The 26,867-nt window shown below is 39.6% G+C and overlaps 1 protein-coding gene across 3 annotated transcripts in view; it reads right to left on the reverse strand.

The window, feature by feature from the left end:
- Positions 1–4,676: 4,676 nt before the first annotated feature.
- ROCK1 (Rho associated coiled-coil containing protein kinase 1) overlaps positions 4,677–26,867 on the reverse strand; it is a 90,081-nt gene continuing 67,890 nt past the window's right edge. For 2 of the 3 annotated variants that reach the window (XM_048057878.2, XM_066992830.1), the window contains 7 exons: positions 18,961–19,031; positions 14,797–14,885; positions 13,263–13,341; positions 12,879–13,140; positions 11,897–12,104; positions 7,951–8,028; positions 4,677–6,152 (listed from right to left, as the gene is read on the reverse strand). In XM_048057878.2, coding sequence (XP_047913835.1) covers positions 6,149–6,152; positions 7,951–8,028; positions 11,897–12,104; positions 12,879–13,140; positions 13,263–13,341; positions 14,797–14,885; positions 18,961–19,031 — 791 coding nt within the window. In that variant the 3' untranslated portion in view covers positions 4,677–6,148. The remainder of the gene's footprint in view (positions 6,153–7,950; positions 8,029–11,896; positions 12,105–12,878; positions 13,141–13,262; positions 13,342–14,796; positions 14,886–18,960; positions 19,032–26,867) is intronic. The other variant, XM_048057877.2, reaches the window with a different exon arrangement.

Consider the following 26,867-nt stretch of genomic DNA (forward strand, 5'->3'; position numbering starts at 1 on the left):
GGCACTAGAGGGTGCTGTGCTGAAAGAGAAGAAACTGGCTTTGTACCTGCAGGAAAACACTTCCCAGCCTCCCCACGACGAAGAAGCACTACCTCCCGCTTTCCCTTTTCTTTCCTCCATGATCTTTTAGGCCTTTTCCCTCCCATAACAGCTTCTTGCCTGTTTCCTTAAGGAGAGGATCACCAGACAGATGCTGGCTTCTTTGAATCTTCCACAAACTGACGTAAGGCGTATAGAAACAAGGAGTGCAACGTTACGTATAAATATGAATGGACGTGCAGAGTACCTTTACTACATTGAAATTGTAAAAGACCAGTTGAACATTATTAAATGCATCTTTCTCTTTGGTGAAGACTAAGAAGTGAAGACTGGTCTGGGTGTGGAGAGGAGCTGCCTGCCCTGACCGCATGCCCATGCCTTTTGCGAAGCAGCCTGAGCACTGCGACTTTGCATTCTGAGCCGGCCAGATGCAAGCCAGCGGCCATCCCAAAGCCAGGCTGCATCGTGCTGTTAGCACAATGCTGCATGCAGGCCAATAGCCCTAGCAGGATTTATTAATACTGGACGATTGGTGAGAGCGAGTCCGGATCCGTTTACGAGTCTTTTGCTCTATGAAATTAGCTCGGTTCTGAAGAGCACAGGCAGTGAGTGCACCCTCAGACGGTACAAGCAGGTGCTACGGTACAGCAAAAGGGATGGGGAAGCAAGGCAAACCCTTTGCAAGGCTCGTTTTAGGTGCTTTTGCATGTCTGTGGTAGAATAAAAATGGTATTCTTCATTTCAGATAATTAGTCTCAGGAGTTAAAATACTGCGTTTACTTTTCTTGTTTCTTTACAGGGGAAGATGTGGTATCCTCATCCAGTACATTGACACGTGCACGTCTAACTGTACATTTTTTCAGTGAGGAACATAATGTTCTTGGGAATCCTTCTGTGTATCGTCAGGCTTTAGAAGCTTTGATGAAGGTGTACTCACAGCCCAGGTAGGATCCAATCACGTGCAATCCTGTCTTACAGATAACTGCCACGCATATTAAGCTCAAAAGAATCTTAAAGTGCCTTAGGTGTGATTTTACAGTGTCCTGGTGTTTTGTAGTGCTCTACGCATTTAAAGAAAAAGCTTTTCACGTATAGTAAAGGTCAGCATTCCACTTTACTGCACAGCCTTGAATGTCTCCCGATGAGGGCCCAGAAAACAAGCAACAGAAACAAGATACCTGGAAAAAACAAACAAACAAACAAACAAAAAAACCCACCAACAAAAAACAGTACAGTGTGCACAACGTTTCCAGCACCGCACGGGGCTGAGCAAGGCCCAGAAGGGGATCGCCCTGGCTGCCCTGTGCAGTAGCAGCTCCTAAAGCTGCCAGGGGGGGGCCTGGGGCAGCCTGGGCACCCCCATCCTGAAATCCACCCTTACATCTGGTCCCCACATGACAGTGACAACAAGCTGAAAAATGCAGTGACTTCTACCGGCCCGGTACAGAAAATTTAATGGCAGGCAAAAAATGTAGCAGTCTGGGAGGTGCTTAAAGTAGCATTCATATTATCTCCCGTTTCAGCGTTATCAGTTGCCTTTCATGGTTTTCAAACTTTTTGCATTGTGGCTCCCCAGGAGGACACGTCTGTGGGATGGAAAAAGAGAACAAAACTAAATGTTTCAAGAACACAGTATAACCATTCCTATGTGTATTTATTCTACATAGATGCTGATACTCTTCTGCATAACATGAACAAATAGCTTCTTGGGAAGGAACCTAATCTGTGAAATACTTTTTATCCTTTTTTTTTTGTTCCTCCCTTTAAATATTTGGGATAACTGGTTATCAAGTAAAGGGCAAATAGGGATTATAGTGTTGAACTGAAAGAGGGGAGATTTAGATTAGAAGGTAGGAGGAAAATCTTCACTGTGAGGGTGGTGAGGCACTGGCACAGGCTGCCCAGAGAAGCTGTGGATGCCCCATCCCTGGAGGTGTTCAAGGCCAGGGTGGAACTAGATGGTCTTTAACCCAAACCATTCTATGATTATCTAAGTAGGGATTGTGGCACCAAATTGTCAAAGGGATCTTGTTCAGTGATAAGTAACAAAAATAATACGGTATATAGGTCTAGATTCTTGGCTAACATATCACAATTATGGAAAACTAGAAAAAAATAATTGAAAAGCAGAAAATTAAAGATGTATGAAATCTTAAACTTTTTTTCTATATTTTTTTTCCCCTAGTAACACCGAAATGTTTCAGGCCAAATAATATGTGATCTGCAAATGCCTTTGCTGATGCATCCCCAGTCTGGCATTACCTTTTCCATCTGTCTTCAGGTGCATGCTCCTTCCACAGACGCCAAGGCATAACACAGGGGAAGCAGCAGAGACCACAGAAGAGGATTTTAATTCTCTTAGACTGGCATTGTTCTGCTCTCATTCTTTTTGTTTTACGGCTGTACCACATCAGAAATGCTCGTTTCCTACTGATGCCCTAGTGATAATAGGGCAACCATGAAGGTTAAAGGAAATTGAAAATAAGCATAAAAAAGCAGCATCAAGAGATGGAAAATAGATGCAGGGTTTTTATGATCAATGCATACAAAAATCTGCAATAAGTCTAATTTCCATTTTGTATTAAAAAAAAAACAAACAACCTCTTCCCTTTTTGCATTTTTCATGTTTGTACCAAGTACATTAAAAATTACCGCTACAGTTCACCAGCTCATGGAGGGAAGCTCAGCACCTGCCGCCTGTGTTTTCTCACAGGAACTACGCAATCATTGACTTGCTTCTGGCTATAGCCTCCCTGGCTGCTGCGAAAACCCACTTGTGGGAGAGGCAATACCCTTTTCTTATTTTTCAGGCTTTTTTGCCACAGTTGGCTACTCTTTTATAATTTTTATTTTCCTGTTTCCTTCAGGAGAAATACTTGAAGAGGAAATGAAGAAGAGTAGATTTGGGCATTCTACCACCATTAATGAGCTTTCAACCTAGTACAATAATAGAAAATGGAAATACGGGAGCAAATAAAAATCACAGAATAATCTAGACATCTGATTTCCCCAAATGGCGTATAAACCTAGGGCTTCCCCTGCATGAATGAAGCCACGATGATTTATGCCAGCTCTTCACAGCTTCTGCATTCTCTTGATGACTCTGCCACTGTGTTAAATGAGCAAAGCACTCCTGTAAGAGAGGAATCATTAACAACAGTGGCAAAAGCTAAACAAAAGAAGGCAAGACAGAAAAAGTGGAGCTGTAGTGAACATAGCAGGGAACTGCTTTTTTTCTTCCTCCTAGATTGCAAAACCGATGTTTAGTAACTTTTAAAAAATTGATTTAATAGCATTTTCCCCAAAAACTTTTGCTTGCACAGTTGAGATTATAGGTATTACACTAGAAACCTTTGGCTGAATTTGTTATTTAAAGTGTAGCAATTCGTGTAGATAGGCACCTGGCTTAGAGAAAACAAGTGCCAACATCAGTATACCAGCACACACAAACTGTAATTTGCATGTCTAGACTTTATTATTACAGTATTTCAGTTGCAACCTATCCTAGACATACAGGTCAACATAATATCACACTTCATTATGTCTGCTGCTTTTTTTCCCAAGGAAAATCAGCATTTAAAAAGAATTGCAGAATTTCAGCACTGGCATGTACTGTCACTTCCAGAACTTTTTTAGCAATCTGTAGAGCAAATCCATTTTTCCCTCTTCCCACTAGTCATTGTATATTCATACCAGGTTTTATGCCTTTTTTTTTTCCAATTCATAAAACACAGAATTACAAGATACATTTTTATTATTTTTTTTTTGAGAAAGATTAATTATTCAAGCAGGAGGCTTTGATCCTGTAGAGATAAGCCAGTTACAAAAAGGAAAGTGGAAAAGCAACGCAAAAATTCATCTGGCTTGGTGCATGACCTGGCCATTGACCTCCTCTATTGCTCTAGGTTTCCCATAATATATTTAATCACCCTATTATATTATTTTCCCTCTAGGTCCATGAGGGGAGGTTAGAGCAGGTCAGGTAGGTAGTCTTTAGCATGCGCTTCATCCACAGCTTTGAAAATTGCTGACGTTTCTGATACAGCAAGCTCGACACAGAGGAACCTTTTGAAATTACCACGTCACCTACTTCTACTTATCTACATGTCCTATCACCGTGACCTCCAAAGTCACAATTGTTTGCATGCAACTTGTCCCTACTGGTCCAATCTTCTGAAGACCGTGGCGGATTACCCAGGGCGGCTCACAGACAGCTTCATGGCATGCACAGGCTGTTTTTCCTCTTTGGAGAAGGGTTCCTTTTTCTGGGTTCCCTCCCCTCAGATGAGCAGGATTTCTGCATCATGAAGGATGAAGCATCTTTACACCAGAACCTTCGCAATCACAAGACAAGCTCGGTCAGGTGGCTGAATAATAAATATAATTATGCTACTACAGCAGGCCAGGAGAATACGGGAATGAAAAATTTAATATGGTGTTTACTATTTCATGTAGAATAGGAAAAAAACTTTCAGTCCCCTGATGCAAATGCACCTTCTGCTAGAACCTGTTGTAATGTCTGAATGGTTAGAAAGACATGTAAAATGCAGTCAGGAGAAAACACCATGCCAGTCATTTTCAAACGGGTCCTTCCATAAATTACTTTATTTCTCATTAAATGAGCACAGAGTCATAACCATATTAATAACAGATATGTTTATTATTACATATCCATCAGTGCGGCTTTCAATACCACTTGAAACATGCATATCGTCCTAAGGACGAATCAGTTTTCCAGTGCTTCTTATTTAATACACAACTGCAAAGCCATTATAAATTACTGAGGAGGTATTTGGTTAAGAAATAAAATAAAATAAAACCATACTGCCCATACCATGAATGTATTCCTGCTACAAAGCAAGAAAGAGTCTGACAGCATTTACTGAAATTCCTGAATTACCTGGAGCTTGTGTTACATGCTTTTTTTTCTTTTTGCATTGCCTACACATTTCTTGCCTTACAAACCAGAACCAGTCCCTTTGTAAGAGGAATTCTCATTCAAAGACTGTATTTAATTTAGAAAATTCATCTAGCATCTACAGTACTTAACCCAATTAAAGTTCAGTAAAAGCCACTGATATACAATAGTTTTGCCTTTTTTTTTTTTTCCTTTTTTTGAGGTTTCCTTTGTTTACTTTTACATTTCTACATTTACTGACATGGCAATAATACAATTATCTCAAATTAAGGCACTAAAAGGACAACGTAAAACTCAGTAAAAGTGTTCTAAGAATAATTTACATTTCAAACAGTGCATATATGTTAACTTAATGTATGTTATCACTTAAAATTGTAAGGCAATACATTACACAGTTATAGAAATGATGTACCCCAAAATATGCTTCCAAACTTGGTTCTCCTTACTGTTAGTTTCTAATGCCTCTAATAGTAAAATAATTCAGTATGGCTTGGCAAAAAATGCATAGATTAAAGGCAATTACTTGTTTCCCCCCCCGCCCCCTTTACAAACCTGCTGAATCGGTATTTTGTAAAGCATAATGCAAAATATTTAACACTTCGATCCATTCCATAGTGGGTGATTAGCATTAAGGCTGTTAAGAACTCTGCAGTGAAGGCACTGAAGTTCAAGTGATAAGGCTTCATTTTTAAGCTAGTTCTGCAGTCTTCAAGAGCACAACTTTGAGTCTTGAAAGCAATTGCAGTCCTTCTCATTGAGAAACCTTCCTCCTCTACTCCGTTTCATATGCTCATCTTGACATAAATATCCCCCTCACAGGGTAAACAGTCTTCTTCTTTCACTGATACGAAGAAAGTTGGCTGTATTTCATCATGATTGACAGGCTTGCTTTTTTTATCCAAAAAGGCAGCACCTTTTTTTTTTATACACCTAGCTAAGCTTTATTTGCTTTAACTTGCATTACATAGTAATAATTAATCTAATCTACCTTTAGGCAAACCCGCAATTAAACACCCTCAGCGTGCTTTTGTGCCAAAGCAAGGAGGAGACAGTAATAGCAATCTTAACCCTGAAGCCTGTGATAGTTATGTTGAAAGGAACAACAGCCTGTCTGCACTGCTCTGTGTGGTTAAAAAAGCCCTGTTTTTCAGACCGCATCCCATGAGATTCCATTAAGCACTGTACACGTGGTTAGCTGGAACAAAGAAGAAAACAGACAATTAATAATAAATGCAAAAATTAGTTTCATAATATTTGGGCATTATGTTAAGAGCTTCACTGTAGAAAATACCTCAGTTAAATTATTTTTCAGTTGACATGTACAACACTAAAAACATCTTCCACAAAGTGTTCTTAATTTCTGACAACATTAAATTTACACAGAGATCAGGCAGACGATAATGTTAATCATTTACCAGGAAAGCTGCAGTAAGAGTAAACAATCATGAGTGTATTTATGGCAAATGTAAGGTGACCCTCTTTCACTTGCAGGACAAGAAAAGGCTTTTGTAGGGCTAAGAGCACACACATGCAGTTGCCAGAGCTCATCTAATGCACGGGAGTTTTGTTTTAAACATGCATTAACTTGATCAGGTGCCCAAGTCCAAATATATTAAAACAAAGCACCTCAACTGTGCTGATACAATGAGCATAAATTAGCATACTATAAACTAGGAAGCGTAGTTTCAGACCTAGAAGCAGTACTGCAATTGCTAGCAAGTTCATTATGAATGTCTAATTCATATTTATTAGTGGTAAGATATTAAAATGAGGAGTAAGACTTAAAATGAACTTATATTTGAGGTTCATTTTAATGGGTCTGATACACCTCCCCATAACGTCAATAGAGCACTGCCTATCAACTGCAAAGAAAGCCAGATCAGATCTAAATTAAATGTACTAAAATGTCTTAAAGCATGTTAAAGTCTGTATCCATTCAATAAAATATAAAATGCCTGCTCACAAGGTAGGACTTAATGAGATTGAACTGTGCTATCCTGTCTGACAAGGAACAATTTTCAGATACTTGGTAAAAGCTAAGATTAAAGTGTATCCCATAAAAATTGTCACTGCTTCTCTTACTCCCTAAGCGCAGAGGTCAGGATGAGAACTTGGGGGTGCAGCGACTTGAGTTCAGGGAAGACAATCTAACAACGCACTGACACCTGAAACGAAAAGGGTTCCTCCACTTTTCTTCCCAGCCCCGGAGGAGCACCCTCCTACCTACCTTTCCTCAGCTTTGGCAGTCACCCCACTTCTCAGTGGGCTGATTCCACTGACCAAATAAGTCTACAGTTCTTTTTGACAGCCAGGAAACTGAACTGTGGACCTTTCAGAAAGGGAGCAAATGCTCATTTCAAGTACCTACCCAGGAGCAAGCGACAGAAGAGCAGGGAAGGAAGACAAAACAAGAATCCTCCCCTTACAGTGGAAACCAACTGTCAGATTAGCTCAGCTACTGTCCAATCACCAGTTAAGTGCTCAGTGTAAAAGATTTGCTATAAGTTTATTTAATAATCTAAACATCTGGTACATTAGAAGTGAATTCTCCTACTGAAAGTCTACTGCCCCTTCCTGGACATACAGAACAGAATGCGTACTGGTACCTGGGCACAGGCTGGCCACGCTACATCGCAGCGGCCGTTGTCTAGTTCATAGCCACGACTAACATCAAGTCTGTCTTAAGAGTCAGAAAACCATCCACAGAAGAACAGCTTGAAAGAAGTTCCTATCTAATCTTTTCTCTGGTACTTTTATGCTTGGTGTAACTCCGAATCCTTCCATCATTCACTCGCATTGCCTGCAAGTGCCACGCAAGCCCCATTACGTTGCAGTTAGCCCAGCGTCAGCTGTCTCCCCTCTACACAGCGGGGACGGAGCGTGCACAAAGCGTGCACAAAGCCGCCCAAGCAGCTCCTCAAGCGTCAGTGACGTGTGTGGGCTCCCCACCTGCCTCCGGCATGCAGCACAACAGGCTGGCAGCACGCACATACCTAGCGCTCTCGCTGGTCAAGAGCTGTGCCTCTCTAAATTGTTTATGCTCAACATGCTTCTTCCTCCACACTCGGTGCCTACAATATGCAGCAGTAAAACAGTTTGCTTTAAATTAATTCCGTGTTCTATGTCAATATTAAACATCATTAAAGATTTCTAAGGTCAAATACCAATTGTGTCACCAAGTTCACTAATGGATACAGGCTAACCCTATGAAGAGTCATAGTAAATGTTAACTGTTTGATTCACATCACTGCCTGTGCTAGCAAAATCCAAGAAGATAAAAAGATGAAGGATACCATGCGAATATTAACTTCTAGGGCTACAAAGATGGTGAAGGGTCTAGAGGGGAAGACGTATGAGGAGCAGCTGAGGTCCCTTGGTTTATTCAGCCTGGAAAAGAGGAGGCTGAGGGGAGGCCTCATGGCGGCCTGCAGCTCCCTCACGAGGGGGAGGGAAGGGCAGGTGCCTATCTGTTCTCTCCGGTGACCAGCGATAGTACCTGAGGGAAGATAGTCAAACTGTGACAGGGGAGGTTCAGGCTGGATATCAAGAAAAGGTTCTTCACCGATGGTTGTTGCACACTGGAACAGGCTCCCCAGGGACACAGTCACAGCACCAAGCCTGTCGGAGTTTGGACTGTGCTCTCAGTCATATGGTCTGAATTTTGGGGTAGACCTGTGTGGTGCCAGGAGTTGGACTCAATGATCCATCTAAGTCCCTTCCAACTCGGGATATCCTATGATTCTGAATTGCCAGAAAACTTAGGAGCTTTATTTCTTCCCAAGAACCCGGGAGTTCACACTTGGTGATGAAAAAAAGGTCTGAACAGAAGCTGTACGCTTGGGCAGATGGAGAAAATGCAAGACTGCAGTATTGTGAACAGCTACACAAGTAGAAAACCTTTGTCCTTCCTCTCATTCCTGAGACAGATCTGGAGCTCTGGACTCTTCCATGAACCACAGTAACTTCTTAACCCAACAGAAAGCCACTATTTGGGGGACACAGAGATGGGAGGGTGAGAAGGGATGTAAGGGTTTCTTTCTTGTTGTGCTTCCTTCTGAGGGTTTTACTCGATTGAAAACATTCCTGGATTAATTCTCTGCTGGAAATACATACATTTACTGAGGTAGTCTGTGAAGCTCACAGAAGATAGAAAAGCACGAGTCTGCAGCTCTCCTTTTAGTGCTGGTGAGCTATTAGGATCATTGTATCTCTTGTGCCTGAGCATCTTTAAAAATAATATTTTCTCATTTAAAAAAAGTTCCTGTTCACTACTTCCACGTTTCTATGATTCTGTACCATTCTAACAAGACAAGGGCCCACAGGATTAATTAAAGAAATTGTGTAACTGATCTCCCCAAACAGACCCGTTCTTTTAAGAGCTACTGTAAAGTTTCATATACACAATTGTTCACCCTATAAGGAATTAGCTGTAAATTCGGTCTTGCTGAAGACCACCATGAACAGCATCTCTATTAAGACAATGAAAATGAATTAATGAACTGATTTTAAGAAATCAATCACTAGTTTTGCTGTTCCTTACTTATCAACTCTCTGTATGACTGTAGTTCAGTAATAGGGCAGGTGAGAAAAGTGACAAGAATCCCAGTCTTGCAGCATCACGTTAGCTGCTGGAAGATGGTGATGGTGACCCTCTGACCTTTACACTTGGGTAACTATCAATTTAAACTATGAAACATATGCTGTGTTGGGTTTGTATCATTCTAGTTTCTTCGTAATAACTCCATATTGTCCTAAAATATAAATACTATGTATTCTTTTTTTCAGACCAAGAATACTGTCTCAGAAGATACTGTGTTCAATTGCCATTTTCAGTAAGTGATGCTGCCTAATATCATTTCACCATCATATTTTAAAAACTCTTGAAACTATATTAATGAATTTTATATTAACATTTTTTTTCCCCAGAATTGATATTGGAATGGTCAGTCAGTATCAAAATCATTCCACTTATTTCTTTTAAGTAGCAAACACAATATGCTTTTTCTTTTGGTCTTAGGTAGTCCAAGACTCACTGAAAAATCTTACTAATCAGTAACAGCATTCTTTAGCCAGTTCTAAACATTTCTAATGCCTTTATCTGCCTGTTTTTAAGCTGCCTGTTTTTAAACTTTTAAACTTTTATCTGCCTGTTTTTAAAGGCAGACCTTATAAGGTTTGCCTTCAGTAACTAGTTTCTAGAATCCTCTGATTATTTATGTATCATATGATATATAAAAATCACTTGGTATTTTTCCCAGTCACAGAACAAGAGTATTTCAACAGTTCTATTGTAAATAAAGATGTTAAATAACTATTAATGATGCATATTTTAAATCAGCAGATACAACTTAGATCCAAAATTTGTAAAAGATATGGCTAATCTTGGTGGGGAGAAGGATAACATTTTTTAATAAATCCCAGAAAGTTGAGGACTGAAGGAAAACTAAGTTTGGAAACACTGAAACATTATAAAGCTTATGGAAGTTGGGAGAAGTGGACATTCTGTAGACAAAACAATTTAACAAGATTTCACATCTAACTGTCCACCTATTCAGTTATTTTGGGGGAAAGGAACATGCATACTATCAGAAAGCAAGTTAAAAATCAGTACAATGTCCTAGCATTAAAAAAGAAGTATATTTTAAATCTGGCCCTGGTTAATGCATAGGGTCACAAATAGCTCTACCAAACAACTGATGAGACAGGAGAAGACAGGGAATGAGTGAGCAAGGACAAGGAATGGAATCATCATTTAACCTGCCTGACACTAACAGAAATAGAATAAACAGTCTGAGAATCCAGAAGTTTCTTGGTGGCTTCTGACACAAACCCATGAATCCCTGGTTGATGAGAAGCTCAACATGAGTCAGCAACGTCCATCTGCAGCCCTGAAAGCCAACCCTATCCCAGGCTGCATCAAAAGCAGCGTGGCCAGCAGGTCGAGGGAGGTGATTCTCCCCCTCTGCTCTGCTCTCATGAGACCCCACCTGGAGCACTGCGTTCAGCTTTGGGGCCCCCAGCATAAAGACATGGACCAGTTGGAGTGAGCCCAGAGGAGGGCCACCAGGATGATCAGAGGGCTGGAGCACCTCTCCTATGAGGACAGGCTGAGAGAGCTGGGGTTGTTAAGCCTGGAGACGAGACAGCTCTGGGGAGGCCTTCTGGGAAGGCTCTTACAGCGGCCTTCCAGTACCTAAAAAGGGGGCCTCCAGGAAAGATGGGGAGGGACTCTTTGTCAGGGAGCATGGTGATAGGACATGGGGAATGGCTTTAAACTAAAAGAGGGGAGATTTAGATTAGACATTAGGAAGAAATTCTTTACTCGGAGGGAAGTGAGACACTTCAACAGGTTGCCCAGAGAAGCTGTGGATGCCCCATCCCTGGAGGTGTTCAAGGCCAGGCTGGATGGGGCTTTGGGCAGCCTGGTCTGGTGGGAGGTGTTGGCAGGGGGCTGGAACAAGGTGACCTTTAAGGTCCTTTCCAACCCAAACTATTCTGTGATTTTATGAATCACTGAGTAAATTTCTCATATCATCCCCATTTGCAGACAACCTCTAGCTTCCACAAGCTTTGAGTCAGTCCATGAACGTGGATCATCATCATTGTTGCATTTATATGCCATTGCTGATATATTTACTGAGCCTTGCTTTTAAACAGGAAAAAATGCAAACAGCTCCCCCACATGCATTGGCAAGCCTGGCATTGCCATCTCTACTGTAGTTTTCAAAATCTGAACTGGTAAATGTAAGAAAAGCAGGAGAGTTTTGTCTATTCCTCCTTTCAGGATTTGAGAAGAGATTTAGACCATCAGTTCAGCAGTCTTAACGATGGAGTTATTCCACAATTTCAAGTTAATTAAGACTTATAAAGAGTTTTTTGCTGTTTTTTTGTTGTTGTTGTTGTTAAAGATATCCATAGCTTTTGTAGTTTATTTCTCACCTAGTTTTTCCAGAAGTATTTTTAACAACTTTTCGGAATGACTGATTTGCTGAGGATCTTGTAGACATAGTTCTAGGAGACGCTCGAACGAAAGTAGATGGTGGGTTCTTAGGGATCTTCTTTACTAAATGAGTCACCCACTTCTTCTGTTCATCTTGACAGGATGCCAGTAACAACATGTCTCTTGCTGAAGTTACATCGTAACTCACTGTACATAAAAGGCAGAAGATGATTCAGTGAAAATTAGGATTTGTTATCAGAACAACAAATTATGACATACCAGTTGCACCACTGGAAAGAAGAACAGCATCTATATACGTGCTTGTAGCTGAACGTTTTATGTAGTTTTAGAAGACAATAAACAGCGGGAGAAATTATAAATACTGTTTCTTTCAATAGTTCTCTCTCTTCATTAAGATTCTTGATTCTAGCATTCATACTCAAGAAATGAGACAATTTGCACTCATTTCAGTCTTATGCTGGAAAGCTGCACGGGTACTTTATGACTGACTTCCAGAGTACATACTCCAAATGCTCCATTTCACAGGAGCACAGAGAAGAAACCTTCACTCCAATCCATGAAGTGGCAGAAGAACCACTCTTCAAAGGTCTCAGCATGGACTGGTGACGTGGCTACTGTATTGTCCCTAACGTGGGCTATGCACAAGGACAGAAAGAATGGTCTGGGAACCAAGCAGCTGACCAGTACCTGGGCAAAAACCCCTAGGGACCCTTATGCTCTCCAGGTCCTCGGCAGAGCAACATCAGTTACACCACAAAAGGCCTCCTTACACAGGCTTTACACAGCTGCCTGTTCATAACCAGTATTAACAGCATTACTGTAACAGTACCTTTCATATCTGAAACATAACACTAAAGAGTACAACACTTAATCTAAAGTGCTTTTATTTTCATCCCTTAGGTTAGGAGGTCTGGCTAAAAATGCAGAGAATATGGAATGCTACAAAAAACATGAGTGTACCTTTGCATGGTGCAATTAATTCCTCTTTTCTATCCAAGTGGTCCCTATGGCACTTCACATGGCATCTTCGACATTCCAGAGCAGCAGGGGGTTTGAAGACGTGCCAAAGGGGTTTGGCACAGGCCTCACAGTTGGCTGGGAAGTGGTATATCGTTGGAATAAATTCATGGCCTTTGTGATTTAAAAAATTCGTCTTCTCTGCCGGCTGTACTGGTTCTACCTCCAAATCCTTCCTGCATTCCCCCTCATTAGCATACAGAATCTAAAAAAAAGGAATACTAGCATGTTACTGTTGAAGCATCACATATTTTTGTATGTTTTTCCAAAGACAACACTGAACTTTTTGAAGGGAGTTAGAACAGAGATAATTCACGTCTTTTTTACCTGGAATATTTTAGGAATTTCTTCAGTTTCTGCTCTATATACATCTCCTTGAGTTACAGGTCGGACATGGAACAGCTTACTAGATTAAAAGAAACATGAATCAGAAAAGGTTAAAAGGTTACAACCAAATTGCTTTGAAGTTCTTATAAATCCTGTTTATGCAAGCAAAATTATATACTTCGGGGCTGTAGTATGGTTTCAGGAATTCACTAAAATCATATAGATCTTGTCTATCCAGGTAAGACCAAAAGCTTGTAAAGAGGATGATCTTAAAATGTGTTAAAGATCCACCTTGGCAAATTTACCTGTGAAAGAGGCTTTCAAATTCTTCCTTAGAACAGTGGGAAGTCTAAACGATTATTGCTAGAAAAGCATATTTATAGCCCTAGATGGAAGTAACCGTATCAAGCACAGCAATACTTCCTTTTTTTCACTAAATCATGTGATTAACTGAGAATCAATCAATGTAAGAAGATCACAAAAGGCAATTTGGGGCACTAGGTGTTGAAAATGTTGTTAAAATTGGAACAAACACCATCCTACACTGGTTAAAGGCCGTAAATCCATCCAGCCCAAGGCTCTCTTTTCAACAGTAGCCATAACAGATGTTTATGAAAAGAGAATAAGAAAAAGCTCAAAGTGAAAATAATGCTTTTCCTATTTATAACCAATTGGCAGCTTAAGTGCTTCCTGAGTTTGTGATTACTTCCAGACCACTACATTTGTTATGTTAGTCACTGGCAGACCTATTCATAAATTTTAAAGCCTTTTTCCACTTACTACTCTATAACGTCCCATAATGTTGGTCAGCTGTTCAAACATCACAATCATGTAACAGCAATGGGCTTCAGTGATATTTGACACATTTTTCCTTACGTATTACCAATGCAGAGGGAACACAACTTATTTACTTTCTTCACTTAAAATAAATAGAAACCATCTGGAAAATTTAAAAATGCTTTGGACTCACTTAATACTGAGCCCTCCTCAGATTGCAAGAAAAAGGTGTGAGGCAAAGGGATGAGATCTAAAAACAGAGTCTATACCTTATTTTTGTGTGCCCCACAGCTATCATGACCTGCTTTAGAAAGCAACAGTTGAAGCAACTGGACAAACTAGGTATTACAGTGTCAGGGAGACTGATCCACTTCTTCCCACCCAGCTGTATAACTTAGCCAGCACAGATAAAAGGTAACACTGAATCAGAAGGAGATGTAATACATAGGTTCCTCTGTTTCTGACCCTCCTCATAATAAGGCTCATCTCTTCTATAAAAGCAAAGCGGTGACTAGAGACATGCTATACTGCAATTCATTTTCTCTCTACCTTTTAGACATAGTAATACAAAGAAAACATAGGATCTTCCACAGAAGGTAACAGCACTGTGAAATACAGACAGACATTGTCCAACTAGTACGGAAAATCCGAAGTTGTTTATGGAATGTTGATTCCAAGTGCCTAGGTTTGTTATCAGTGATCTCAGACGCTGCTCTTTTGCCTATCTTTATGCAAAGTCAACGATAACTTTACTTACTCTATGTCTAGTACCATGGATGGATTAGACTGGTCCTTGTCCTTTTCATCGTTATAGAACAGTATCTTTTTACTGCTCACCACGACATACTGGGGAAAGAAAGAATAAAAACAAGTTCAAACTACATTTTAAAAAACAACATTTAAAAGCACATAAAAGCCTGAGTAAAGTAAGGTTTTTAAACTAATATCAGCAAATACTTAAATCATCATCCAGACAGCTACACTACTGACAGCTACGCAATGCTACAGCCACACTGATTGCATACTGTCACTGGAGAACTCTGAAATGCTCACGACAACTCTGTAAGTCTATGTATACACAAAACTCAAACTTCAGTTGCTACTGGGATGTTGCTATGAAAGTTACTCCATCCCTGATCAGCTCTTGGAGTACAGAGTCTATCACTTACTGATAAGCTGTAAACACCTCCCACTCACTGGTACTTTGCACCAAACAAGGGGTGGCCTTACCTACAGTTTCTCTTTAATGAACCAATATAATAAAGAGCAAAAGCAAACCAGCAGTAAGAGCAAACAAGTCACACTCTGGTATATATTTCAGATGCAGGAATAAACTGAGACAGCAAAGTGAACGTTTGCAGACGAAGAAAAAAGAAATGGACATTCTTTTGCTGCATGCCACTTTAAAGGTCAAACCACAAAGTACTTTCCAGAATTGTAAAGATGCTAAGAAACAGAAATATTAAGTAATGTGCTGATTAGTTTATTTTTTTCCTTAGTATTTTAAAGCTCTTGTTAAGAACCTACATATTAATAAAACTATCCCATGCTACTGAAAAAATGGAGTACTTGAGAATGCATAGGATTCTGAGGAATATGGAAGAGCTATTGGGAAGGCACTGAGAGTTTTAGAGCAGGGGTGGGCTTTAGGCTCCAATTCCGAGAAAATACCCAAATGTTGAGTATGCCTGCACCATCTGCCTTCCTGTCCCCAAAAGCGCAAAGATATAGTCCTCAACCTAAAGCATGCAGACACCTTTCCAGTGCCACTCATAATCACACAATTATAAATGTTTCACAGAATGCTTTGGGTTGGAAGGGATCTTGAAGACCACCTAGTCCAAACCCTGCTGCCATGAGCAGGGACACCTCCCACCAGACCAGGCTGCCCAAAGCCCCATCCAGCCTGGCCTTGAGCACCTCCAGGGATGGGGCATCCACAGCTTCTCTGGGCAGCCTGTGCCAGTGCCTCACCACACTCAGAGCGAAGAATTTCCTCCTAATGCCTAATCAAAATCTCCCCTCTTTTAACTTTAAGCCATTACTCGTTGTGCTATCACTACACCCCCTGACAGTGTGTCCCCTCTCCAGCTTTCTGTTGGCCCCCTTTAGGTACTGGAAGGAAAAACATGTTCATATGATGTGAAAAACAAAGCAAGCTGTTCAGACAAAATAAGAGCTTTATAACCCACAAGCAAGTTAAGATTAAACATCTTTAACCTAAGCACTTCCCAGTGAATTCAGACCTTTAGCATTTGCTGCTTGTTGCTCTTCAGTAGGACCTACCAGTCCAATGCCTTTGCTACAACTGTCCATAAGTATAAAGCTCATTGACAGCTGTGGCAGTTCCCTCCCTGCAGTTTCAAATGTTTTAGAAACAAGGTTTTAAATGTATGACGTTTAAAAGAGAATTAAAAAGACTGTTCTGTCTAAGTTCGGCTCCATGTTCAGGTATAACATGACACACATGCACGGGAAAGGAAAGAAAAGAGAACACAAGAACAGCTCATCTTGAATTCCAGTTACTGGAAGGTAAGCGAATGGGTTTCTGACTATTTAGTAAATGGCGTTTACTCCTCCTACAAGAGCAGGTTGAGCCTCCTCATTACAGAGGACTAAGTCTGACCTCACAATCCGAATATGCAAGTTACCTTAACAAGTTTACAGAAAAGTGCTTTTAAAACGTGTTGCTCAAGCTGCATGCTACAGCTGTACACATAAACTACTGAAATGCATCTAAACCCACAAAAGCTGTTGTGTTTTGTTTTTTTGTCCCCCCTGACAAAAAGGGCTTTCACCTCCTTAGTCACGATTCTTTAATACAAAGTCCGATCAACTTGAATAAGTACCAAGTAGTAGTGGTGTGAGTCTGATTTTCTCCACTGAAGAAAAAGAGTCTGTGCTTGTGTTCCTTTGATCTCTTTCAACAGAGAGCTAATACCTTCTTTACCTTTGAAGTACACACCTCTACCTTTCACAGATAAGAGTAAGGCCTTAAAATGACTACTACTAACAAATGCAAATTCTGACTGCAATTGAACTCAGTTATCACTCTGCATACAAGTGTTGGTGAAAGAACAACTCAACCTCACAAAAGAAAAGTTAACTATAAGGCATGCAACAGCTTCAACATCCTGTTATGACCATGCAAAAAATATTTTTATCATCTCAACTTGGGATGAAGTTCCAAATAAAAAATATGGCTAACCCATTTTAATGATAGCTTGACCTCTAAACTCAAGTCTTTCTTCTCAAATGAATCTTTTCCACACTCAAAACTTTCTAACTTAAGCTAAATGACTGAGGGCATGGGACAAAAATCAGAGCCACTGACATCTGAGCTAGAAATGTGGCAATTCAATTTATAACAACTCAGACATCAATCCAATCATTCTGCTAATACGGTTAGCAGTTACAGCTTCTGCTAATACAGTTACAGCTTTCTCATTAAATTAACCTGCACATGGCTATATTTGAGGTTCCATGCCTCCCACTAACCCCAAAACTGAAAGCTAATTAGAGCAGGAGCACACGAAGAGGTTAAGTACAAGCCAACTTGTTTCAGACGCAGCATAGTTCAGCCAACAGAACACACACCCAAGTTAACATGGTCCCTCACTACTGGGTCTCAGTGGTTTGAATCTCAGCTAGCTTAAGGATCTTGTCAGCATGATTCATTTTATGACAGAGGCATCTATTTGTAGCTCAAATTCCTTCAAATTGCAGGGATTATTATTTAAAATAGCAAAGTATGAATGAGTATGAATGGAGTAACTGCCTGCAGTATCTTGAAGGATCTAAGCATGCCTGAAGAAGCTCAGATAGCCTTTTAGTGGAGAAGCTGCATTTATCAGAAGTTTACTAAGTTAATCATCACAGGGTGAATGAATATTCTCCATTTCTAGAAGACAAGTAGATAAGCTGCCAGATGTATTCTGACAGAAAAAGGATGCAGTATTTTAGATAATCCAGAGCAGAATAAAGCTACATGATTTGTGGCAAAGGCACTGCCAAAAGTCTGACAGCAAGCTGGATAAATCAATTCTGAAACAACAGAAGTCAAACAGCCTTAGCTATCAAACAATTTTTGATACATGTTGCACATCCATTACTTCAGTCCTGGAATAAATTTGCAAACAGGTGTATTTCTTGAGGCACCTGAAGAACATTCAAATACTATTGTCATTTGACTCAAATACAGCACCCAGAACATCCTAGAACTTGCCCTGTAAATTTCATCCAGTTCTGCTAATACAGAGACAGTGAAGGACAAAGCAGCTAGAAACCAACTGAAAAGCGCTTAAAGTGTACGTAACAAACCTAAGGTTCCAAACTGCAGTAATCAAGCAGTTTCAATATGGTACTTGATTGCACTGACTCTCATCTAAGGGTCTGGGGGGAATACTCTAAGCGGTTGTTAGTTGAAATAATGTAGAGTTTAACACTCACTCTCCACAAAATATCATTGATATTGTCATGATTGTCTGACAGACACACCACCTTCTACGGAGGAAAAGCAATACTACTTTCTTTAGAGTGGGAATTCCATCACAGAGGTCTGAGAATAAACCAGTCTTTTCAAGAGACTAACCACTTTAAAAAAAGGGAGAAGGAAATGTCATTGAAAATTATCCATGACAATTTATAATGAGAATGAAGACTAAGGTAAAGTAGAATCCAAACAGGATTCATGATTCTAAGATGCTCATCGTAAAGCATTTCCTCAACCTCCTGTTACAAATTTGTACAACATTATCACGCTGAACTTGAATTTTCTTGATTTTTTTTCTTAATAATGTCTAGGCACTAAACTACTTCAATAATTTTGTTTAAGAAAGATGAGTTGTAAAGCAAATTCCATCATTACTGTATGCCTAAAAAGCTTTTCAAAGGAGTTAGGCAAGAAAAAATCCATTTGTACCTGTTTCTTCCAGCCATGCCGCTTTATATTTCCTTTGTTTGGTATTGAAAGCCAACCTTCAAGTCTTGATTCTAGTTCAAAAGAAAAAAATAAATAAAATTATATATTTAATGATAATAAATAGAAACAACACAAAGCAAACTACTACTCGAAAGGAAAATGTACTACATGCGGCAATAGGCCATTACCTATTTAGCAAAGCAGAATAAAAAGCACTGCTGAATAAAGTGAAGACACAAGCATTTATTTCATGCTCCATCACAAGCTAACACTATTATATAGTTACTGCAGAATAAAGTGAAAACTGTTTTCCTTAATGCCAACATCTGAACATAAATAGTTTGCAAAGGGTCAGGCACAGGAAGACTTTGCTTTGAAAATGTGTTACAGCTTAAATAGAGGACAATTAAGAGATTTTCAATATAAATATCATTTACACTCATAGGGGCTACATGAAAATATTCAGCAGGAGGATGCAGCAAATAAACCAGAACCACGTTTTCCAAGGGAAACAAAAAAGAAGAGCGCACAAGAGCAAGCAAAGCTACATAGGTGTTCCATTACTCACAGAAGATAAGCATAGGAGATAAATAAATAAGGAATGCAGGAAGAATCAACTAGATATAAAGAATAAGAGACAAGCATTTTATTCAAATTTTCAGTGGACAGTTTTCCAAAGATTCATGTAATAACTTGTTTTGCTATCACAAAACTACTCATTTAACAATTATACAAAGAAAAGTCGCAAGAAAAATAAGTCTGCCTAATGTGAATCATGGTCTTAAAACTTCCTCCAGCTGATATTGTAAGTTTATTTCTACTTTTTGATAGGTATTTTAAAAAATATGTAGCCAGGTAATAGAACTGAGAAGATATCTTGACTATCTTGATTCCACTAATCTAAACTGACATAGAAGTCTCAGAGTTTTGTAAATGAAAGAATGAAGTAATGAAAATTTCACTCCAGAATTATAAATTAGCCTCACTTTAAAAAAAAAACTTAAAATATTCTAATGATTATAAAAGTGTGATTCTGTAAAATAAAGCATCAGGACAGAAACACAGCTGATAATTATAAAGAATGCATACATTAGTTAACTTGAAGAGCAGCACTAAAAGCTTAAAAACATCAGGTTAAAATTTGCTGAAACATTCTCCACAAATATTTGTGTAAAAAGGAGCTACCGGTTCCCTTTATAATTCCGTGATAATTCCGTACGGTTCATCCCAGTAAGCTCTGAAAAATACACCCAAATATGCAAAAGATATTGTCCATACACTTCGTTTTGTAAAATTACAAGAATGACAGCCCAACCTTTTACAAGGTATTAAAATTAGGCTTGGAAAAAAATACAACTTTACAACAGTAGCCATACAGCATACAACATTTAAAAGTGGAATATACTTTTAAAAAAATTTTTTTAAAAATTAAAAAATATCTCCACATACAGAAAATCCTCAAAATACCGGGGGGGTGGGGTGGGGTGGGGGGCACTGAACTATCAAAATTCCAATTGGGAGAACAGCATGTTAACACAACTCTTTCCAACATGAAACCTGCCTGGAAAAAAAGAGAAATATACTTCCCCACCTCTCAAATCTGTGTAAGAATTGCAGGGTGCTGGGAGGCTGCCTCTCCTCCTCCCAGCTCTTGATATTCAGGGGCTCTGGAAAAGGAAATCTATTTCCTTCATATGTTTGCAGGCATCGCAGCTAATTCTTACCTTATTTTGAATATTTGTTCCTTAATGATTAATTTTACATCAAGAGAAGATTCTTTCATTTTTAGACATTTTAGAAATATTCCAAAGCTCTAGTCCTCTGTTGCAAAACAAAGTGATTACCCACTACTAAAGAATATACTACAAACTCCTGTGATTCAAAAGGAACGCTACACATCTGGGAAAAGAGAGGCAAATGAAAATTTGAAGAGGGATCGAATAATGACACATTTTTAAGATGCATCAGGTACTATAATGCTTATACAGACAGCATGAGGAGGATTATTTTTCTAAGTTCACTTTATTTCAGTATGTTTTGAAAGAAATTTTAAAGGAAGTGGAAGGTGGACGATCTGTTAAAAGTGAATTGGTTGACATTCTTTTCTGTTCACTACAAGTCTATTTTAGTGATCAAATACTATTTGAATGAGGAATAATTTCTGAGCTGTGAATAATGTCTTGCAGTTGAAAATATTTTCTGAATGTACTCCTTTTCAGCAAAGCCAACATTTGTCTGGAACTAAATGTACTCTTGAAAGGGCAGATGAGCCCTTTCGTTCCAGCCATGCCACAAAGGTTTGTCTTGAGTACTATTTACAGTGCATTTTTATTTCCCTTGACAGAGTTAGCAAACACAACTGCAAATGCTCATCTGGATGTTTCACAAATATCCGATCCAGAAGAATAATATTTATGAGAGTTCCGATTAAGTAGTTAAGAAAATATGGGCTATCTAGACTATAAAAAAAGAATCTTCCAGCTTTGTCTCTAAAAGTAGGCTGAAACCTATTGCCTGACAACTTCCCTGTATTTTGGAAAGAATCCCAGAACCGATACATAGTATTCCCAATCCAAAAAAAAAAAAAAGATAGGCCTCAAAAATATCTGATGGCTAGCTGGATTCTAACAGTATATGAAGAAAAAAATATCTGTGAAAGGTACAGTTATAATTATCTGCCAGAATATATTAGAACACGGATTTGCATTCTAAATATCTTCATGTCTATTATTCATATTGCCATAATTATAATTCAGTGCATTAAACAGGAGTTCTAATGGTAGGTCTTCAATAAGATTACAAAATACAACCATTACTGTATTGATTTACGAGACTACTTGTTGTTTTAGTGCTGAGGTGCCCTTATAATCAATATAGTATCTTTTCCATTTTCAGGAATTCCTACTCCTCAGACTCCTCCCATAACAACAGAAAAAAATGGAGATTACTACCTCACTAACTTCTTCCAGTCCATATTCCAAAGAACTGTTCACCTAGATGGTCCACATTCGTTATTCTATCCTGTCCATGTAAGGCATTACTTAATAACATACACTGTAAACTATTCTGTCTTCCAGTTAAAACTGCAGGACAACTCAATTATTTAAATTACCTTGCAAATCAGATTAAAAGAACTAATTCACAACAGGTTACGTGCTGTCTAAGGATCAGAAAAAAAAAACCCTTGAAGCTCAGGATTAAGTTTTGTCTTCACAAAGAACAATTCCGCTAGCAAGTCTTAATACTTGCATGATTGTAAAATCTAGCCAGGAGGAAGAGGCCTTCTTCTAAAGGCATCATGAAAAAGCACATATTTCAGCTGTTTCAGCAAGGACTCTAAAGTGAGACATCAGCTGAGACATGAGCTAGTGTCTGAATCGATTATCAAAAGTGAGAATTATGGGAACTGCTTAGAAGTGAATACAAGGAAGACTATCCTCTATCCTTCCCATCAGAAGAAAAAGCCTGAGACCAGCCTGGATCACCTGAATAACCCAATCCTAATCTTGGGATCAGTGTAAATTGTCCTGGAGGTACCATAACTTGAGGGGAGGGGTATTTAGTTCAATGACACACAGACCACCTCCAGGTGAGATGTAGCTGTAAAGAATACATTTTAGAATTACCTTGAACTTATTCTAAGAGCTTATCCAAGGTCTTCTGACCCCAAAATTTTACAAGATGCTCTTCCTGTAAATTATGAATTCTCCTCTTGTAGCCTCTCTGGTGACTAGTATCCTAAGTTCCCTGAATAGAAAAGAGACTGTCCAATAGCCTGATCCCTCCACCTCTGGCATGCAAGATAGTGGAAAATGCCTAAGAATCAGGGGTCTCTTTGGAATGCTGCCAACATTACTATTGCACCATTTCATACCAAGCTTTTTTTTCCCCCCCTCAATTAAACCAGAGACTGCCCATCATCAGAATTGAAACTATGGAGTCATTCTATGCTTACATTATTTTGTTTTCATTTTTTCCTGGTGACATTTTTTTTACTAAGAAAACAGGAAACCGAATAAATCGTACCATAATTATTTATTTAGTAATTCTACTGTTTGCATTAAATATTCTAAGGAATGTCTTTCCCTTAAAAGCAGATTCATCAGCTAGAGAATCTTGTTGACTACCCATCAGATCCACGTCTTAAGCAAGAAGCTATTTGTGCTCTGAAGAAATGTCTGTGTACGAGTTCCTCACCAAAAACACTGACCAAATACTTCAGAAAACATCTGAGAACAAGAATGGAAATGCTACAGAAGTGATGGGAAACTAGCACACAGATGAAGACAAACATGTTCATACTACTAAACTGTAACAAACGAACTGCTGTGGTATGCCACCTTCTGTTTTGAAGAATAATTATTTGGTTTGCAGAAAAATAACTACGTGCTAGATAATTTGGATGGAAGGAGAGGTAACCTGGAAGGAATAGAGACATTGTCCAAACTGCCAGGTATCAAGTCAGGAAAGCTAAACTACAGATAGAATTGAATCTGGCCAAAGTCATCAAGGACAACAAGAAGGGCTTCTACAGGTTCCTCAGTGACCAAAGGAAGACTAGGGAAAATGCAGGCCCTGAAGGAAACAGGAGACTCGACTACTTAGAACTGTGATAAGTCTGAGGAAGTGAGTGCCTTCTTTGCCTCAGTCTTTCCAGCAAGACTGGCCTTCAGAAATCCCAGGTCCCAGAGACCAGCCTGAAAGGCCGAAGCAAAGATGTATCCACCTCTTCTTTGGTGGAAGACCAAACTGGACATGCATAGTTCCATGGGCCCTGAAGCAATGCACCCACAATTGCTGGCAGATGTGATTATGAGGCCACTCTTAATAATCTTGGCTTGACCATGGCAACTGGAGGAGTGCCCTAAAACTGAAGGAAAGCACATGTCACTCCTATCTTCAGGAAGGTCAAGAAGGAGGAACCAGGGAACTACAAGCTGGTCAGCCTCACCTCAATCCGTGGAAAGGTGATGGAAACCATTTTCAGGCACATGAAGGAGAACAAAATCATCAACCTTGAAAGGCTGAGGAAGTAGGCTGACAAAAATTTCTTTGTTAAACTATGAGAAGTACAAAGTCCTGCACCTATGGAGGAACAGCCCAAGGCACCAGGACACACTGGGACATCCAGCTGGAAAGCAGCTTTGCAAAGAAGGACCTGACAATCCTGGTAGACACCAAGTTTAACGTGTACCAGCAGTGTGCCCTTGCCGCTAATAAGGCTAATGGTATTCTGGGCTGCATTAGGCAAAGTATCACCGGTAGGTCAAGAGAGGTGATCTTTCTGCTTTACCCAGCACTGGTGAGGCCATCCCTGGAGTGCTGGGTCCAGTTCTGGGCCCCCCAGTACAAGAGACATGGACGTACTGAGAGTGTCCAATGGAGGGCTACCAAGATGATCAAGGTACTGGCGCATCTCTCCTCTGAGGAGAGGCTGAGAAAGCTGGGACTGTTCAGCCTGGGGAAGATGAGGCTCAGGGAGATCTTATCAGTGTGTATTAATAGCTGAAGGGAAGGAGCAAAGAGGTCAGAGCCAGGCTCTTTTCAGTGGTGCCCAGTGCCAGGACAAGAGGCAATGGGCACAAACTGGAACACAGGAGGCTCCCTCCGAGCATCAGGAAACAATTCTTTACTATGAAGGTGATAGAGCACTTGAATAGGATGCCCAGAGAGGTGGGGGAGTCCTCCCGTCCTTGGAGATCTTCAAAAGTCACCCGGAGGTGGTCCTGAGCAACCTGCTTGAGAAGTTGGTTTGGACCATATGACCTCCAGAGGCTCCTTCCAACCATTGAATGATTCTGTCAATTGCCTTTTTCCATGGCATGGGATACTTAGACCTTGAAGACTAGCTTTCTTTTCCTGCTTATAATGCTAGTGCACTCCTGTGCTCTCAACTAACAACGTGTTAAACATGACTATATTAATGTCACGATTTCTCTAAATTACCTAAATTGCTTCTTATTCAGATTCTGGTTAATTCAATCTTGCTCAAAAAACCCACAGCATATAGGGACATAATCTAAATTTATTATTAAGTAATATACATCAGAGGCCATAATATGTATTAGAGCTCCTACATTTATGACACTAACATCAGCAACACAACTGCAGTAAAAAACAGATGTGAAAGAAAAAAGCACAAAAAATGAGGGAGAGGGGTGACAGGGTGGTAAAACAGAAATAGAAGGGTAATGAGTATAGAAGACAAAGGGAGAGACCATAAGAGTTTCTGGTAATTATGATATTCTAATTAACAATGAAAAAGCTGCTGACTTGTAAACACTTGGCACATACAGTAATTTCTGCCTCAAAAATCAAAGTGGAGGGTCAGACAGACAGAAGCCTGTCGCATGGTCCACAGAAGGGCCACGAAAATGATCAGAAGGCTGAAGCGCCTCTGATCTAGTGGGTGTCACTAGAAAGAGAAAGGCTGAGAGAGCTGGGGATTTCCAGCCCGTACAAGAGAAGGCTCCAGGGAGACCTCATTGCAGCCCTTAAAAGGGGCCTATAAACAGATATCAACTTTTTACTTGGGCAGATAATGACAGGACAAGGAAGAATTGTTTTAAACTAAAAGAGGGGAGGTTTAGATTAGATGTTAGGAGGAAATTCTTCATTCACAGGGTGGTGAGGCACTGGCACAGGCCGCCCGGAGAAGCTGTGGATACCCCAGCCCTGGAGGTGTTCAAGGCCAGGCCGGACAAGGCCCTGGGAAACCTGATCTGGTGGGTGTCATCCCTGCCCATGGCAGGGGGGTTGAACTAGCTAATCTTTCAGGTCCATTCCAATCCAAGCCATTCTGTGATTCTATGAAGCCTATGCACGTCTCCAAAGGGAAAACTGGAAATAACACACCTTATGAATCAGACAAAGAAACAGCATACTCCTACAGACTTTCCACGATCTAAGAGACAACAGCATCATATCGACATACTATTACTCTTAAGAAGAAAATAAGGAAGGTGCTACCAGATGGAGACAAGTGGTGTTTTTTTCAGTACAATACACAACAGCCATTTTGCTGAAAATGTCTGAAAAGCAAAGTAAGCAAGTTTAATACTACCCTTTCATGTCAAATAAATCTAGTCCATTTTCTTGCAGAGAAATGTAAGCTTTCTATTTACAGGAATTCAGAAATTCTCAGTAAAAAAAATAGGAACTACAGACTTCTTCATTTAGGAAATGCTATCAAACATAAGAGACATTTCCAAATAGTAATTTGAGGTGGAAAAAAACATTTCAACAAAAGTTAAAAGTAAAAACCTCTCATTCCTTTTTGACCCTAATTAAACAGAAACCACCCAGAATTAGTATCTAACAGAAAAGCTCCTGAGAAGTACCGGAAGTTCAGGAATACCTAAGGGGGTAGGAAAGGGAGTTCCTAGCAGGTGACAGACAGCTAAGAAAATTACTTCATCAATCTAATAGCTCTAAGAATCCCCAATATTGAGTTTTAGTGGAAGTTTGGCTACAGAAGACATTTCTGTAACAAAAAAATGTATTTACATTACAATATGGCAATATCCTGAGGTTTTTTACGATGGAATTGTCAGAATGCAAAAGGCTTCTTGGAAAGAGTGGAAATTGCAAAGAACAGACCATATGATTATATGAATAGAAATGCATTCTAAAACAGAACTGATTTCAAAATGAACATCTGAAAACATACTAGGGGAAGACAGGACACAAAAATAGACACAGAAAAGAATAACTACATAAAAATATACTGTAAGTTCCATAACCTACCTGAAATTTCAATCATTTTAAGACCCTTGGAAAAGTTCTAGAATGTGGCAATCTGTGCAGCATGAGGTGCATTAACAGGAAAAGAGACACCTAAAATATTTCTATCTCCTTTTATCCAATTACTTACCCACTAAGGTCTTAAAACACCTAAAATAGTATTT

Source organism: Anser cygnoides, chromosome 2, assembly GCF_040182565.1.
Source record: "Anser cygnoides isolate HZ-2024a breed goose chromosome 2, Taihu_goose_T2T_genome, whole genome shotgun sequence".
NCBI lineage: Eukaryota > Metazoa > Chordata > Aves > Anseriformes > Anatidae > Anser > Anser cygnoides.